This window comes from Chaetura pelagica, unplaced genomic scaffold (genome assembly GCF_000747805.2).
Source record: "Chaetura pelagica isolate M959 unplaced genomic scaffold, ChaPel_1.0 scaffold101, whole genome shotgun sequence".
NCBI classification, from domain to species: domain Eukaryota; kingdom Metazoa; phylum Chordata; class Aves; order Apodiformes; family Apodidae; genus Chaetura; species Chaetura pelagica.
Genome location: NW_009952564.1, coordinates 6,089,279 through 6,104,788, shown reverse-complemented (window position 1 = coordinate 6,104,788; position 15,510 = coordinate 6,089,279). Strand labels below are relative to the sequence as shown.

At 40.4% G+C, this 15,510-nt stretch overlaps 1 protein-coding gene across 1 annotated transcript in view; it reads right to left on the bottom strand.

The window, feature by feature from the left end:
- The window catches only part of PHLDB2 (pleckstrin homology-like domain, family B, member 2), a 61,533-nt gene that overhangs the window by 25,163 nt on the left and 20,860 nt on the right, over positions 1–15,510 (bottom strand). Inside the window, 4 exon segments of the mRNA XM_009993365.1 lie at positions 287–376; positions 1,121–1,231; positions 1,909–2,064; positions 6,467–6,595. Of these exon segments, the coding sequence (XP_009991667.1) occupies positions 287–376; positions 1,121–1,231; positions 1,909–2,064; positions 6,467–6,595 (486 nt within the window).

The window sequence follows — 15,510 nt, the reverse complement described above, 5'->3', positions numbered from 1 at the left end:
GTCTATTTTGAGAAAATTACACACACACGCCTCCCCCACAAAAAAACCCCAATCATTTTTCCAGAGCAAGAGATTAAAACAATAACAGTCACATCTGGGAAAATGTCAAGAGAAGCTATTTTTGCTCACCCAGGCATTTGGACTTCCCTAAATAGCTTTACAAAGTAATTTCATCACATTTGAAAAAAACTCTATTAATAGCACTTCATTAAATACTATAGTGCTTTTGCATTAAGTGTTATTAAAAGTTACTTATGGTGAAGTCAAATGCAGTGAATGTCTTTACCTCTTTTAGACTGTTGGGACTGACAGGAAATCCCTTTCCTCCAGAAAGCATGGAATATTTCTTTTCCAGATTACAGAGATTCTCTTTTTCCTGTTAAAACCAGACATTTTATATTACAGTACCAACAGACAGGTAGTGAAAATAAATGCTAGCCATTTTCTTAAACACGTAAAAAACCACGCTGGGATAGGAGGCTACAAACTGTGCAGCAGAGTTTCAACTTTATCAATTTACAGCAGAATGGAACAAAAAATGGAGGTATAGAACAAAAAGCCAGTGGAAGATTTTATTTAACAACCACAGCCAAAATAAATAGGTACTCCTTAAGCACTTTGAGAATTCTTATTCTGCTTAATGAGCTAAACATGGTTTCTCCTGTGTTTAAAAGCAAAACATTAAATGGATGTGAAGGATTCATGCTAGCTTCTTATTAACCGGATGTTAGCTGATGTTAAGTAGCTCATCTTGTGGCCTAGTATGGGCTATTACAAGCCAAAAATCTGAGCTCTCCGTCCATTTCCAGCAGTTGAACAGGGATCACAGACTTCTCACTTCAGCAGCTGGGTGGGTACCTCTGATTGAATCTTCTGGAAGAGGAGCACTTCTAAAACCCTCCTGATAATCAAACATTACTTGCATTTTCCCTTTAGAAATAAGCTGATTAATTACAAAAGATTTTTTAAAAGTTTAATGTATACAAACGATGCCTATCATGTTTCTGCCTATTTCCTAGCTTCTGCACAACTGATGTCCTCTTGTGCTCTATGTTCTTTTATTCTATAAAACGTTCTTCTGTAACACACTGAATACATTTGAAAGACAATGAACACTTACCCTTTGCAGCATCATTATTAAGTTGTTTTTCTCTTTTACAAAATGATCTTGTTCTCTTTGAGCTTGTTGGACAATGTGATTGGCTTGTTTTTTGAGAGCAGAAATCTTTTCCTTGTATAAAAAGAAGATAATAATGATTTACATGTTTTATTTTCAAAGCGTAAGACAACCTGCAGTAAGAATCGTATTCATGAGAGTTCAGTCATTCATATGAGTGAAACAGCAGGAAAATAAGTTTTTAAAAGACAGCTCAATGCTCTGAAAGAGATAATTAAAAAGATTTAGACAGTAAAGATAATTTATTCGAGACAAAACAAAAGAACAATTGCACGTATTCTCTGACAAAAAGGATGAGGGGCAACCATATACTCAACAGAACTGGTGTAGAGATGCAACCTCTGATCTCTGAAAAACTGGCATTTAATTGGTTAAGACCTTTAAAACTGATTCTAAACATGGGTGTTATAATATTATTTTAACAAAATCAATTGAAGTCAACATTAATCATGAACATAAAATAACTGTAATTTTATCCAGAATGTACAAAAAACAATGCCTTGGCACTTACTGTAGCAAATTAAAGGTTTTAATTATCATATGCAAATGTACAAACAGGGCATAGAATTTTGTGTAGGATGTTACTGTGACATCATCTTTGCTCTGCTTCAAAAGCTTTTTCAAAGAGAAAAGTTTTGCATTATTTCTTAGATGGGCAGATTGCAGATCCATTTCATCTCCTTTATGCCCAACAACAAAGAACAAATGAATTGAGGTTTTAGTGCTTTTACCTTCCTACTGACAATGCTGCGCTGATATTCAGCCACTTCACGCAGGAGCTGTTGAGTCAGGTTTTCTTTCTCTTCATCTAACCTGCTTTCATGTTCAAGCTGCTGAAATTCCAGGTCTTCAAAGTGTTTGCTTTCTATGTCCAATAGATCAGCATCCTTAAGCAAAAAAAAAAAAAAAAAAAAAAAGAGTAATCATACTTTCACTGACACCAGAGTAGAGAAGATACTTCAAAGCACACACAAAAATCAGACTAAAACAGTATTTGCATTATCTTTTTTATGTTCAAAAAGGAGCTCAATGCTTTTAATGACCTACTGTCATAACAAGAGCAAATAGGGCTAATCATTATGATGATGCTGCTTTCTCCATCGCTACTACTGCCATCTCCTGGGCTGAGAAAGATGAAGAACGTTCATGGTGAGGGAGCCATTGTGCAGGGTTCAGAGCAAGCAGAGCCTCCTAAGCACTGAGCACACCCTGGCTTGGCAGATGGCCCTTCTGTAGCCTACTTGTGACACCACCAAAGCCTGAACCCATTTGGTGAGGCTGCCACATGCCAAACTGGGAGAGCATCTGCTTACCAACCAAAGAGGACAGAAAGTATCATCCCAGTAACACTGGAGAACTGCTCATTGAATAAACTAATTATGGGAATACACACTCAAACAAAGTAGTCTGAACTGCAGTCAGTTTCTTCAGGCTTAGCCCAAGCATCAGTAATGTAGAGCTACCAGCTACCAAGCCAGTGAAGGGTCTAGAGAACAAGTCATATGAAGAGTGGCTGAGGGAAATGGGGATGTTTAGTTTGGAGAAGAGGAGGCTGAGGGGAGACCTTCTTGCTCCCTACAACTACCTGCAAAGAGGCTGTAGCGAGGTGGGTGTTGCCTCTTCTCCCAAGTAAATAACTATAGGACTAGAGGAAATGGCCTCAAGTTGCAGCAGGGGATGTTTAGATCAGATATTTAAGAAAAATTTCTATACTGAAAGAGTGTCAGGGATGTGACAGAGAGTCACCATCCTTGGAGGTATTCAAGAAATACGTAGATGTGGCATTTCAGGGCAAGCTTTAGTGGCTCAGGTTGTGGGGCTTATTCTGGGCATTTTTTGGTGGAGTGTATGTGGGGTTTTTTTGTGTTGCCAGTTGGACTTGGTGATCTTAGAGGTCCTTTCCAACCATGATGATTCTGTGTAATTCTGTGTCTGTGTTTTTAATTAACAGACATGCAGCCAGATAAGACAAAAGATACGTGGAGCTGTGTGACATCAGCCTGAGGCTGGTCGTGGACCACTGAATTTGAGCTGACAATTGCTTCCTGTGCAAAAACACCATTAAGGACTCTTAATTAAGAATGTTACTTCAGAAAAGGTGTCAGCCCACTTTTATGCATTCCCCTGCCAGGTTTTGTCAGGAAAAAGAAGTTGAATGCTGCAGAAAAGACCCAAGAAATTAGATGACACGTGCCTTCTGCTGTAACATCTGTGTATTCATAACACAAATTCCTACTTACAAGTTTCAGAGATGTGAAGAAAATGGTGTTTTTAATAATCATAGTATTATTAAATGCTAGGGTTCTCTAAAATATGCATGTTGTACATAATTTGTTACACAAGAAAACCTACATCTTGTAAGCAATTTATCATTTTAGAGAAATGTAAGTTTATTCCATTTCTTATTTTGACCTAAGGCTGAGATAAGCAGTTAAGTCTCTATAAAGGCATTCAAAACCAGCTTCTGGTGTACCAGGGAAAGACACAGGATACAGAAACTGAAGAATCTAAGTTACTATGTAGGTTACTATAAAAATACCAATATCTAGTGAAGAGATCATAAAACAAAAGTGTGGACTAAAAATAACAAGAAAGTAGTTACCTACAATACAGAAATGCTTCATTCAAACCAGTCAGCCACCTTCAGCATTCAAAGCAAACAGAAGGGCTTTGCCTGAGCCATGGAAGTAAAAAAAATCAGCCTATTTCATATCCTATTAATTGCTACTGTCACAGAAGAACAGAACACAGAAAAGGCAGAAAGCCAGAAAGCCAGAAAGGCAAGTGCCAGCTGAGCTCACAAAACACTATATTCTTTGTGAGATGTGCTACGGAACAAAAATGTTACCACATCCTGTACCACTGTGTCCGCTGGGGAAAAATAAACATAGCGAATGTGAAACCAAGTCCATTTCCAAATTAAAAACCCTCTTAGGGGTAAGTGGCAGTAGCTTAACTCTACCAGTGATTGCAAGCACTCTGCAGCAAGATCACCAGCCAGGCAGGACCAGCGGGAATGAGATGCCAGGCAGGCTGCGGGAGCAGGGCACAGCAGCAGGGGCATGAGGTTTGTCTCTGAGATGTACCCATGAAGTCCTCACTGTAACCTTCACAGAATCATAGAATGGTTTGGGCTGGAAGGGGTCTTAAAGACCATCTAGTTCCAATCCCCCTGCATGGGCAGGGACACCTCCCACTAGACCAGGTTGCTCAAAGCTCCAACCAACCTGCCCTTCAACACTTCCAGGGGTGGGGCTTCCACAACTTCACTGGGCTACACGTGCCAGTGTCTAACTGCCCCCACATTAAAGAATTTTTTTCTAATATCTAAACTAAATCTCCCCTCTTGCAGTTTAAAGCCATTACCCCTTGCCCTATTTCTACATGCCCTTGTAAAAAGTTCCTCCCCAGCTTTCCTGCAGGCCCCTTCAGGAATGGGAAGGTTGCTAAGAGGTCTCCCTGGAGCCTTCTCTTCACCAGGCTGAACAGCCCCAGCTCTCTCAGCCTGTCTTCAGAGCAGAGGTGCTCCAGCCCTCTGATCATCTTCATGGACCTCCTCTGGAGTCGCTCCTACAGCTTCAAGCATCTTCACAAATGTCCCACTCATCAGCATAGGATTTATGAGAGGATAATAGCTCTTGCTGTAGGTAACTGACTCTCGAACTAAGTAGCAAGTGTACTCCCTCCCTTTTATTAAAAAAAATAGACATAAAAATATTGTAACTTATAATATCTTAAACAACAGACACAATGTTTCCATATTGGATTTCCAAACCATACATTTGTCCTGCATCTCTATTACTTCATTAATGGCACTGGAGAAAGCCCAATGAGAGAAAAGCTGGCCCTGACTTCAGGATGTTGGGGGACCTCCTCAGGTCTACATCATCTGTAAAATTTAGGAGAATTTTATCTGTAGGGTAAACTATTCCCAAGCAATGGACAGTGCCTTTTCAGATCTCTGCAGGAATCCAGGCATCTCTTTTCATTCTCCACTTACGTGTACTTCTATAAACCCAGGCACATAAGGACAAATGAGCTTTGGTGCTTTCATACTAACAGTGAAGGGTGAAGCAAGGTAATTAAATAAGCCATTGGGAAAATCAATGCTTTCCCTCAGTGCCTTCCATAAGCCCTCAGATTTCACCAGTCTCCAATGGCAGCATCCTCCCTGCCCAGTAAGGAGAGTGTCTATTCATGATGGACGATGGGAAGTGTACAGGGTTTGCCAGCTGTCCACTGACAACCCCAGCCCAAACTGCGGACCCCCCCACACCCAGCTGGGTGTGTGCCTGCTCCCCTGGGCACAAATAATGAGTTACTGAAGTCCCAGAGGTGAAGCAATAAGGGAATTCATCACCTTCACACCTTCCACATTGGCAGTAAATTAGCAAAAGATCACCTGCTGCAAATTCAGGTATTTAATCCTGCACTGGCCTTATTTTGGGGGAAGAAGAAATTTTCTCTGGTTTGGGTGTGATACAGTAATTTTATAAATGCTCTCACACTTGACAACCTTTTGAGAGCAGCTGTGCACTAATTCAGTGGTAACTTCAACTGCTTCCATCACAGAAGCCACAGCTCACTTTCCCAACAAGTGGCCTGGAATACTATGCAATAGGACTAAATGGATATTTAACTGTACCCCCACATCTTGAGTTTTGTCCCACTTTCAAATCCAAAACAGTTAAAAAGCCAACTTGGAAGGAACAAATAATAATAATAATAAAAATTATTACAAAAGCAGAGTACAGGCTAACAGCTAAGTTACATACCAAAAAAAAAGAAGTTATCATCCATGGCTTCACTGAGACAGCCAGTTACAGCATTGCAAAGAAGGAGTACACAACAGGATCAGACAACAGCAGCTGGGAAGTGCTGCTAAAATGGCTGATCCCACTGACCACTTCCTGTCTTTTGTTCACACAGGTGATGCTCTACCATCCATCTAAACACCCCAACAGCTTCCACAGCACTCAGCAGGCCTAATAAGCAGGTGCTTATTACAGGCAAGTAGCCCACAGCTTTAAAAACATTAAACACAAAATTATTTGCGCTCTTACGTATTTGCCACTGTGCACATTAACTATTACAAGCATTCCACTCAAAAAACCCCCACACATAACTCTCATAACTAATAACAAGTTTCAAGTATTTTCAGACACTGAATACTTCAAACAGAATATGTTACACTTCACTAAGGAAAAAAAAAAAAAGAGAAAGAAAGAAAGAAAAATCAACAGCAAAAGAAAAAAAAAAGTTAGTGCAATCTTGGAACTTGCTACTGACCCTCTTCAGCTGTTGCTGTAATTGTTCCCTCATGGACTCAGGACAATTATCAAGCTGCGTCTTCTGCTCGGAGTAAAGCTCCTGAAGCCTCTCTAGTTTTTCCCTCTCAGCATCAAGTTTTAATTTTTCCTGAAGCATGAACCAGAAAATAAAGACAATTACCTTCAAACCCAAGCAGTTGTTAGTGATTATGACAGTGTGTGGCAAAAACTTAACCAACAGTTGAAGCACGAAGGTCAGAGGCAGAAACCTCGTGTTAGTTGAAATCCAATGGCGGGATGCAAAATGATCAAAATAAAACATTAATCGTTCTAGTGCGGAGATTAATTCTCTCACCCATCACTTTGTTTTGTACCCATGCCTGGATTATGCTGTTAAAGCCCAGCATTATTACTTGTCTCAGCTAACAAAAAAAAAATAAATAAATGAAGCGATGGTAGCCATGTTAGTGAGGTAACTGATGAAGGAGGGTAGCTTTTTAAAGGCAAAATGGATGGAAAATTACTGTAGTCTGGGAGTGAAAGGAAAATGCATCTTCCCAGAAGAATGAATTACATGCCTATGTGCCTCTCTACAGATAAGTATAATTTAGCAAGCAGTGATAAACCAGAATGAGACAGAGCTTGATAAAGAACTAACTCTGGGCCAAGAAATCCTATTGCAGCAGAATGACCAAGTGATTCACCAATTTGCTTCAGTATACAGGAACTGTAACCTGTTCTGGAGGGTGAAAGAGGACTGCTTGACCTCCCTGGTCTTAAACTAGTTCAGCTTACCTCTCACTCCACTTGAATAGCAGTACCTGATATACTGCTGCTCACCCTCAAAAGCCTTTAAGTTTTAAATCTTTGTAATAAAATACTACATGTTTTACTGTGTAGTAATGCTCCACTTAAAGCTACCTTGTAGACTATTATTTGTCTACACACCAAAGTTTGGGAACTAATAAATGAGAGTGCAGAGAACTTTTTCAATGCCTTTCACTTGCATCTGTACTGGCCAACATAGCATTTTCTTCAACTGAGCAATTAATAACTGGAAAAAACCAACATGCCTGATGTGCCAGGCATAAATAATCAAGTGAGACTCTGAGGTCCAGCTCTCTGCTACCTTCTAGAGTCACACTGGTATAGTTCCTTGTTTCTACCTGTTCTGTCATTATGTCTCTCCTCTCAGATGGTGTCTAACTCTCCGTAATACTAAAAAATTAACAGTATTAGCCTCAAAATTTCATCTGCTGCTTTTGGATGCACTAAGAACAGTTCAATTCTGTCACAGCATGCACTCATTTGTCCTCTTTCTGGTCACAATTATAATTTAATTTTAAAATCAAATGCATGGCTCAACAGGTGCTACACGATCAGACACTCTGCAGCACTGTTACAGGGCATATCATGGAGAAGGTACTACTTTTAGGATACAGTACTTGCCATTTCAAACTATGGGATGGTCTTTCCCTAAAACCTTCTCTTTGCAGTTCCCAGCAAGGTTCTCAAACCCTCAGGCACAGTGGAGGCACAATAACCGATACGTATTTGCTGCCTACTTTCTTTAAGGTTTTATCTCTAAATCTGAGTGGGATCAGGATTTAATTTTCCCAGTATTTAAAGCCAAAAACAGGAAGCAGTCTCATTCAAGTCCGATGTCAACCAAATTCCCAGCTCTGTTATTTTAATTTACATGTGCAGCTTCTTGGCTCATACAATCAGATGAACAAAACACTGAAAATAAAATATTATTTTCTTTTTTTTTTTGCTTGTAAAATTGAGCAACTAAGCCAGCATATTCTGTTACCTGGACTTCCTGTACTACCTTCTGTCTAAAAACAACAGCAGCAGGGCTCAGAAATAAGGAGGATATAGCACGTGCAAGCTGCACAATGAGAGAGAAGCATACAACTCTTGAGAGGTCACCTCTAGACATCTGTCCCCAAGGAACCCCATCTGATGAATCATACTTACTTCCAACAGAGAATGAGAGCTATGAATAAATTGATAGCTCCCCTCCTCAAAAACCTTGCTGCCCATGTAACATTCAGCCTATGGCCTGCCACATTGTTTCTGGCTTTTCTTTTCTGCCCAGCCAGCAACCTAAAGCAGCGAGCACTTCTCTGACCTTAGCTGCATCGTGTCTCTGAAGCTATTAATAGCTCTTGAAATGTCTATGCACAGCAACAAGCACACTCATTCATTAATGAACAAGTCAAATCTCGAGCATGAGGAGACACCATCAGCAAGTATAAAACTCCCTGAGAATCCTGTCAGAGATACTGTCACTTCCCTCAATAAATTAGAAATGTATTCCTTTGAGACTGAAAGTGATATGTATCTGGTCTATTTATAGCATAGGAAGTGCTAACATCCCAGCAAACTGGCTCCCTTCAAAATGTGCAGTCTTAACAGGAAATACTGCTTTCAGCAATGACAGGCATTAGATGTTTTGCAGCTGTGGAGTTAAGTTTGCTGGTATCTCTGGCTGTGCATTGGTGAAGTCTGTTGAATTCATCAAAAAGGTAATTTGATAAATAAATGAATAATCAGGTTTTTTCATACAGTCTCTTCCATAATCAAGGCAAGTTCCTTGAGAAGGGAAAAGATTAGTAACTTTGCAAGCTAAGAGCAAGATGCTGTAGCTGGCTCCACAAGCTGTTTGCTGCAGAGCAGCCAGCAGCAGAGCTGTGAGCAGAAGCCATGTGCTCCAGCTGCTCATCCTCATTTAACTGCATGAGCTTGTACTTGTTAAACATTTCTCAGCAGACAACAGCTTCCCAGCCTCAGCTTTGACTCTGAAGTCACATTAACTGCAGTCTGTCTGAAAGCTTAACATCCTGTTTCCAGAGAAAAGTAGTACAGCTCAGTAAAGCACAACAGCTGGTCTGAGCCCACTGTCCAGCTTGCCCTATGGTCCTGCCTCTAGATACATGTTAAATGAACCTGGGGTCAGTCAGGGCAGGAGAGCTGGACTGACTTGGTTTAGATAGTGCTGGGGCACAGTCTGGATCAATTTGGGAGGATATAAGAATATTGCGCAGGATAGCAGCAGAAATAAATGATGTGTGACACCATCCCCCAAGAGCACAGTCATAGGATGTCAGCAAAGCACTCACGGTATGAACACAGACCATAATCCATCAACACATGTTGAAAAAGGAATCAACCATCAGACCTGGCAGAATTTATTTTAAGGCAAAGAGAGAGAGAAAAAAGAATATATATCTGACACATCTCATAGCTGATGAGGACACAGAGGAAATAAAAGCATAGTATAAGGACATTCACAGCCCCTGGAAGAATGGGAACAAAGAAAGAGAAAGACTGATTGCTTCAGTGTTGAATCCTGCAGTTAAGGATGCCCTATGGCTGATCAATACTGCTACCTAAAACCGTAGGAGGTCCCCACACCCCTTCTGCAGAGTTCCACTTTTCAGTTTGTTTCAATTCACCACATCCTGCTACTGCAGGCATGCTAAAGTTGCAAAACAGAATTTGTCTGCATGTCCATGTATCTTCTTGCCAACCTTCTTGCACAAACTGGTAGAATTTGTAGAAATGAGTCAAGAGTACATGTGGATGAAACAGAGAAAGTTTCTCAAAAATCCAGATAAAAATAGGAAAAAAAAAAAGCAAGAAACCTATTATCTTTACCAGGTGACTGTGAAATGGATTGTATGGCTAGGTGAATTAGACTCACTCTACAACCTTCCAATCACCCCTTAAAAAAACCAAACAACCCAAACCAACCAAAACAAAAAAAACCCAACAGACCTGTTATTTTCAGAGAGAAACTAAAACTGCCAAGAAACCTACAAGCCATAAACAAAGAAAAAATAAATACTGAATGCCTTCCCATCCAACAGTTTTTTACACTTTAAATGTTCTGGTCTGAGGTACTCCAGGATCTTTCTCAGTCCAACTCACCTAAAAACCATCATGAGGTACCAACATCTCATTACCCACAGCAAGCTTCAGCCATGTCTCTCTTAGTATGGCATCATCTGATGCCTCACAGCTCTCACAGGTTTTTGAGAAATGAGAAGCACATGCAGTTCTTTATTCTAAAAAGCTTCTCTATCTCATCTTCATGCTTTCACCTCTAGTCAAAATGTATAATTTTGCACTACAAAAGAACTTTTCTCCCCTTCTTCAAAATAGTTTACTGCAAAAGCTAGAAGCAGAGGAGAAAGATCAGACTACATAAATTATTGCATTCTGTTTGAAAGTGGTGTGGTTCTTCAGGGTTGGTCCATTCAGTGTTTTGGAGAATGAGTGGAAGAGCAGTCAGTAGCTCACTCACCAAACTGGCAAACCCTTGCCATGAATTTGTAAGAAAATAGTCTAGTCCCTAATAGAAAGCAGGCTAGAAAATGTTATCTGCTCTTTACTTGTTGCTCGCTGAAAGGGGCAAATGGTACATTTGGGGAAGTGTTAATCCTGAAGTCTACCAACTCCTCCAGCACCCTTGCAAATTGAAAGCATTTCCAGTGCTATGGCTGACACAAATCAGACTGCATACAACTCTGATTTTAAAAAAATACTACTGAAATGAACCAGATCCTCCGGTGCACAAATGGTACATGCTCTTCTTCTGTATTTCTTGGACTGCTCTTTACTGCATTCCTTGATGTCTTTCAGGGTAGGGACTTAAAAATTGTCATGATTAGTTATTTGTCACTAAATCCCTGTGGACCTAATGAAATAAGTCATTAAAGGGATAAAGGGGAAAGTATGCCAGGCATATGAAAAGGAGCATAACATGACAGAAGAAGGTATTTCACAACAGTTTTTTTACTGTATGCCATCACGTGTCAGTGATGGCATCTGTATGACAGTTCTAAATGGTATTGTTTCACATGCATGTAAAAGGCTAATTGTTATAAAGCCTTTTAAATCAGAGTAAGCAATCCCTCTGCTGCAAGAAAAAAAAATATCACAATAGTTGCACACATTAACTTGCTTCTAAGACAACTTTATTTTTTTTACATTTCTAAGCTCATCTCTGACCATTGCAATGTGTTGTCCTAGTGAACAGATGGGGAGGCAAAAGAAAACTCCTGATTCTACAGTACTGTGACTTCCTGAATGTAGAAGAAGAGGAAACAATCATCCAAACTAGAATAGGAAAATTTCAATTGAGAAAATTTAAATTCCATATAGCATTCAACATCTAGGTGACAATAACAGGATTTCCCCTAGTGGTATAATCCATTCTGCTATTTCCTCATGACTTTTAAAAGAAAGCTTGTGAATTCAGATTTTTCTCCTTGAGTCTTCAAAATCATCTTTTTCCTCACTACTGTTCTCTCGACAGTATTTTCTTATGTGGTTATATCCAGTGGATGCAAGTATTCCTCAAAATACTTAAGTCTTGTGTGTCATGTCTGAAGGAGGTTAATAATGTTATAGACATGATAACTAATCTATTTAAAACACTTGCTTACATCTTGCTGAATTGGACTTTGACCAGGAAAGATTTAAAAGGCTATGCTATAAGGCATAAGTTTGTCAGATTTATCAGCATACAGTAGGATACGGATTAGCAGGAATTTTGAATCCAGAAGAGAAAGGATTGAGGAGAGACCACCAGCATACTTAACTTCGATTGCTAGTGGCTCCTCAAGCAGCTATGCTTTCCTTGACTCAGTTCTTTTAAGTCTTTGCAGTACTAATTCAGCAAAAAGGATGAGCTTCAAACATTTTGGCATTTCTAGGATATTCTGCTTATGACTGAAAAGTATTTACACAAAAGCATGCAGACAAAATAAAATATATTCCAAAAAAGATGAGATATTTGCTGCCAGTTCCTCCTGATTTCTGTTCTCGAAGCAGGACAGGAAACCCACGCTGATAAGAGTCCCAGAGTACGTATTTCCACCATGATATAAAGCAAAGGTCCTCCAGAAGAAAAGGAATAACCTCCCTCTCTTAAAATCAAGTCTAAACTTCCGCATAAATAATTGTTTTGAAACTCTCAGCCAAAACTCCCATTTAGCTATGATTACCTCCCACAATGTTGAATTCATTACTCATTTTCAGTTATTCCTCTTCATTCATACTCGCTGATCTGTTCTTTTTTCCTCAACCATGATGTTACTTTCAACCTCATGCTTTAACTTGGCAACATCAGGCATGGCAAATCATCTCCACATACCCTAGACTCCATGTTTTAAACCTACAGAGACCAAGGAAGCACTGCACACACACACAAAAAAGTACTTTGCAAATCTGGATAACATCCAATTAAGCAAATCCAATTATCTTCAGCTACCTTCTAGATAAACTTCAAACCTGAACTAAGTCTTGTGAGTGAAGGGTCATCAGGACGAAGTCATAATTGTAAATAGTACTGTGGACCTTGAAGGTGCCAATTTCATTTGAAACAATACCATCATTAATGTACACCTGCAGTGCAGTAACATGAAAGGCTGCTGCAGTAATTACAGGGAGCTGGGCCCGGATGGCAGGGAAAAGGGAGTCTGTCTCACTTGCCTGCTTGTTTCTGGGTACTGCCCAGCTCAGCTCTCTCCAGAGCAGGCTGCACTCAAAGTAATTTTGTCAGTATCTGTAGCAAAGCTCTTTTCTGGAGAGCTTCAAGCTCTCTATCAAATTGTGCTACTAGTGACTTATCAGGGCTGTCCCTGTATCACTGGAACTTGCAATTAATAGCTTAAATGCTATTCAAACATTTAGTTGGTAATTTCTACTGTGGATTAAACCAAGTATGTAGTGCATGGTAGTTAAAAAAATAAATAAATTGTAAGCTGTACTCAAGAAGCAAAGTCAGACCTTCCTCCATACACTAGCACAATTTCCAGCATAGCTGAAAGCACATGTCATGCCAAACAATGCTGGAAGTTGCTATCCCCGTCAGAACAACCAAGTCCTGCCAGTACTTGTACCTGGCAGAGATGCACCACAGCCAGAGTCCTCCAACGCTGCCGACAGGCTCTGTCATCATTTTTTCAAAACAGTTATGGCTCCTAGCTCTTACAGCCAAAACCTAAGTAAATTAACACTAATTGCTTCATTCTTTACAATGGATGTGGTGGCATCCTCACAAAAGCAAGGGAAAAGCTTTCAACTCACCACAGCATTATCTTCCCCTCCAACTCATTTGCTCTTCCTCACCATTGGTCCTGCCATGTGTTCAGGCAGGGCTGAGCACAGGACTTGAACAAGATCAGAATGCAGTGTACCACATGTGTACCACATAATGTGCAAGCCTGCCTGCAAAATCAGTTCCTGATTTACAAGCAAGGTGTTGGGACACTGCATCAGAGCAGAGAACACATTGGCACAGCCCCAAACTGACCTCACGACTCCAAACTGACCTCACGACTCCCCCGCTTTATGCCTTCAAATGTGTTTTCCAGTAAATTCTCTTCTCTCACGAGGGCTAGAAACTGTGGATTTGAAACTGTGCAAAAGTTGGCAAAACCTTGTGTCTTCATCTAAATGAATTATGGACAGGGCATTAAAAAAAAAATATTAAAAAATCAGGTAGAAAGTAACAGAAAAGCTTCCATCTACAGTCTATTTCAAGAACATAACGTGGCCCAATATTTATGTTGTAGTTTATGATCTGTCTTTTTAAGAATTTCACAAGTTTTTTAAACAGGTGCATGGGTAAGGATGAAACACAACCGGCCAGGGGTTTCCTGTCAAACAGGTGCCGAGATCAGCGGCAAATTCCGGGAGACACTCGAGTTGCTCCAGAGACAAGTGCCATCATGTGTGGCACTGATGCCCCACCATCGCTCCGTCAGTGAAATTAACTCTGCAGCAAGACGATGCCATTTGGTGAATTCAGATATCACTCCCCTACCCTGACAGAAATGTAACCACTGCCTGAGTAATGGGACCTGCCTGCCACCACCCCAGCAGGGTGGCAACTAGTGGCCAAACCCGGAGCCTTCATTCTGTTGAGGAGGTACTACGTTTCAAATTATTTCAGCAAAAGGACCACTTACTGCCTCCACCTGAGCACATCTATTCTGAGCAGGGGTTGATCCTGCACTACTACAGAGCCAAGATATTACCTGTCCTGCACCAGACCTGCAGGGCTGTAATCTTCAATATGCAGACACACAAATCAAGCTTTAAAAAAATGCTGTTGTTTCACGTCTGCCAGAACTTTTATTTGTTGACATGATCAGTGATACTGTTCTGCTGGCTGACATTACTTTCTCCAGAACACTTTAGCTGTCAGTTTATAGTTTGCCCATTTGCAAAAACTTGTCTCCCATTTCTTCTTTAAACTTTCACTGTTATGCAATGCTTTCAGATATCTTCCAGAACAAAAGCTGTGGGCTCTCTTTAGAGTTTGTTCCTACAAGGATAATTTTAGTATTAACTGAGACATGGCTTTAAGTCTAGAGCCCACACTCACAGCTGGATGTTTTTGTTTGTTTGTTTTAAAAAAGACATAGGAACACAAAATCACAGAATCACAGAATGTTAGGGGTTGGAAGGGACCTCTGGAGATCACTGAGTCCACCCCCCCTGCCAGAGCAAGACCACCACAGACTCTAGGGCAGGTCACACAGAAAGGCATCTAGATGGGTACTGAAAGTCTCCAGAGAAGGAGACTCCACAATCTCTCTGGGCAGCCTGTTCCAGTGCTCTGTAACCCCTACAGTAAAGAAGTTTTTCCTGTGCTCTAGTTTGCATCCATTACCCCTTGTCCTATTACAGGGCAGGACCAAAAAACAGATCAGCTCCTCCTTCTTGACACCCACCCTTCAGATATTTATATACATCAATAAGATCCCCTCTCAGTTTCCTCTTCTCTAGACTAAACAGCCCCAGGTCTCTCAGCTTTTCCTCATAAGACAGGTGTTTCAGTCCCTTAATCATCCTTGTGGCTCTCAAGTAAATAATTGTAACTGATCTGACTAGATGGCATCCTTCATACTGAAAGCAATTTTTTTTACTGAACTTGCCTTTTAAGTATCAAAAGTGCTTTTTCTAGGCTGCTCTCCAAGTTTCAGTTAAACTGAAAATTTAAGCTAAACCTGGCATTTCAATTTTCTGACTGCTACACACTAA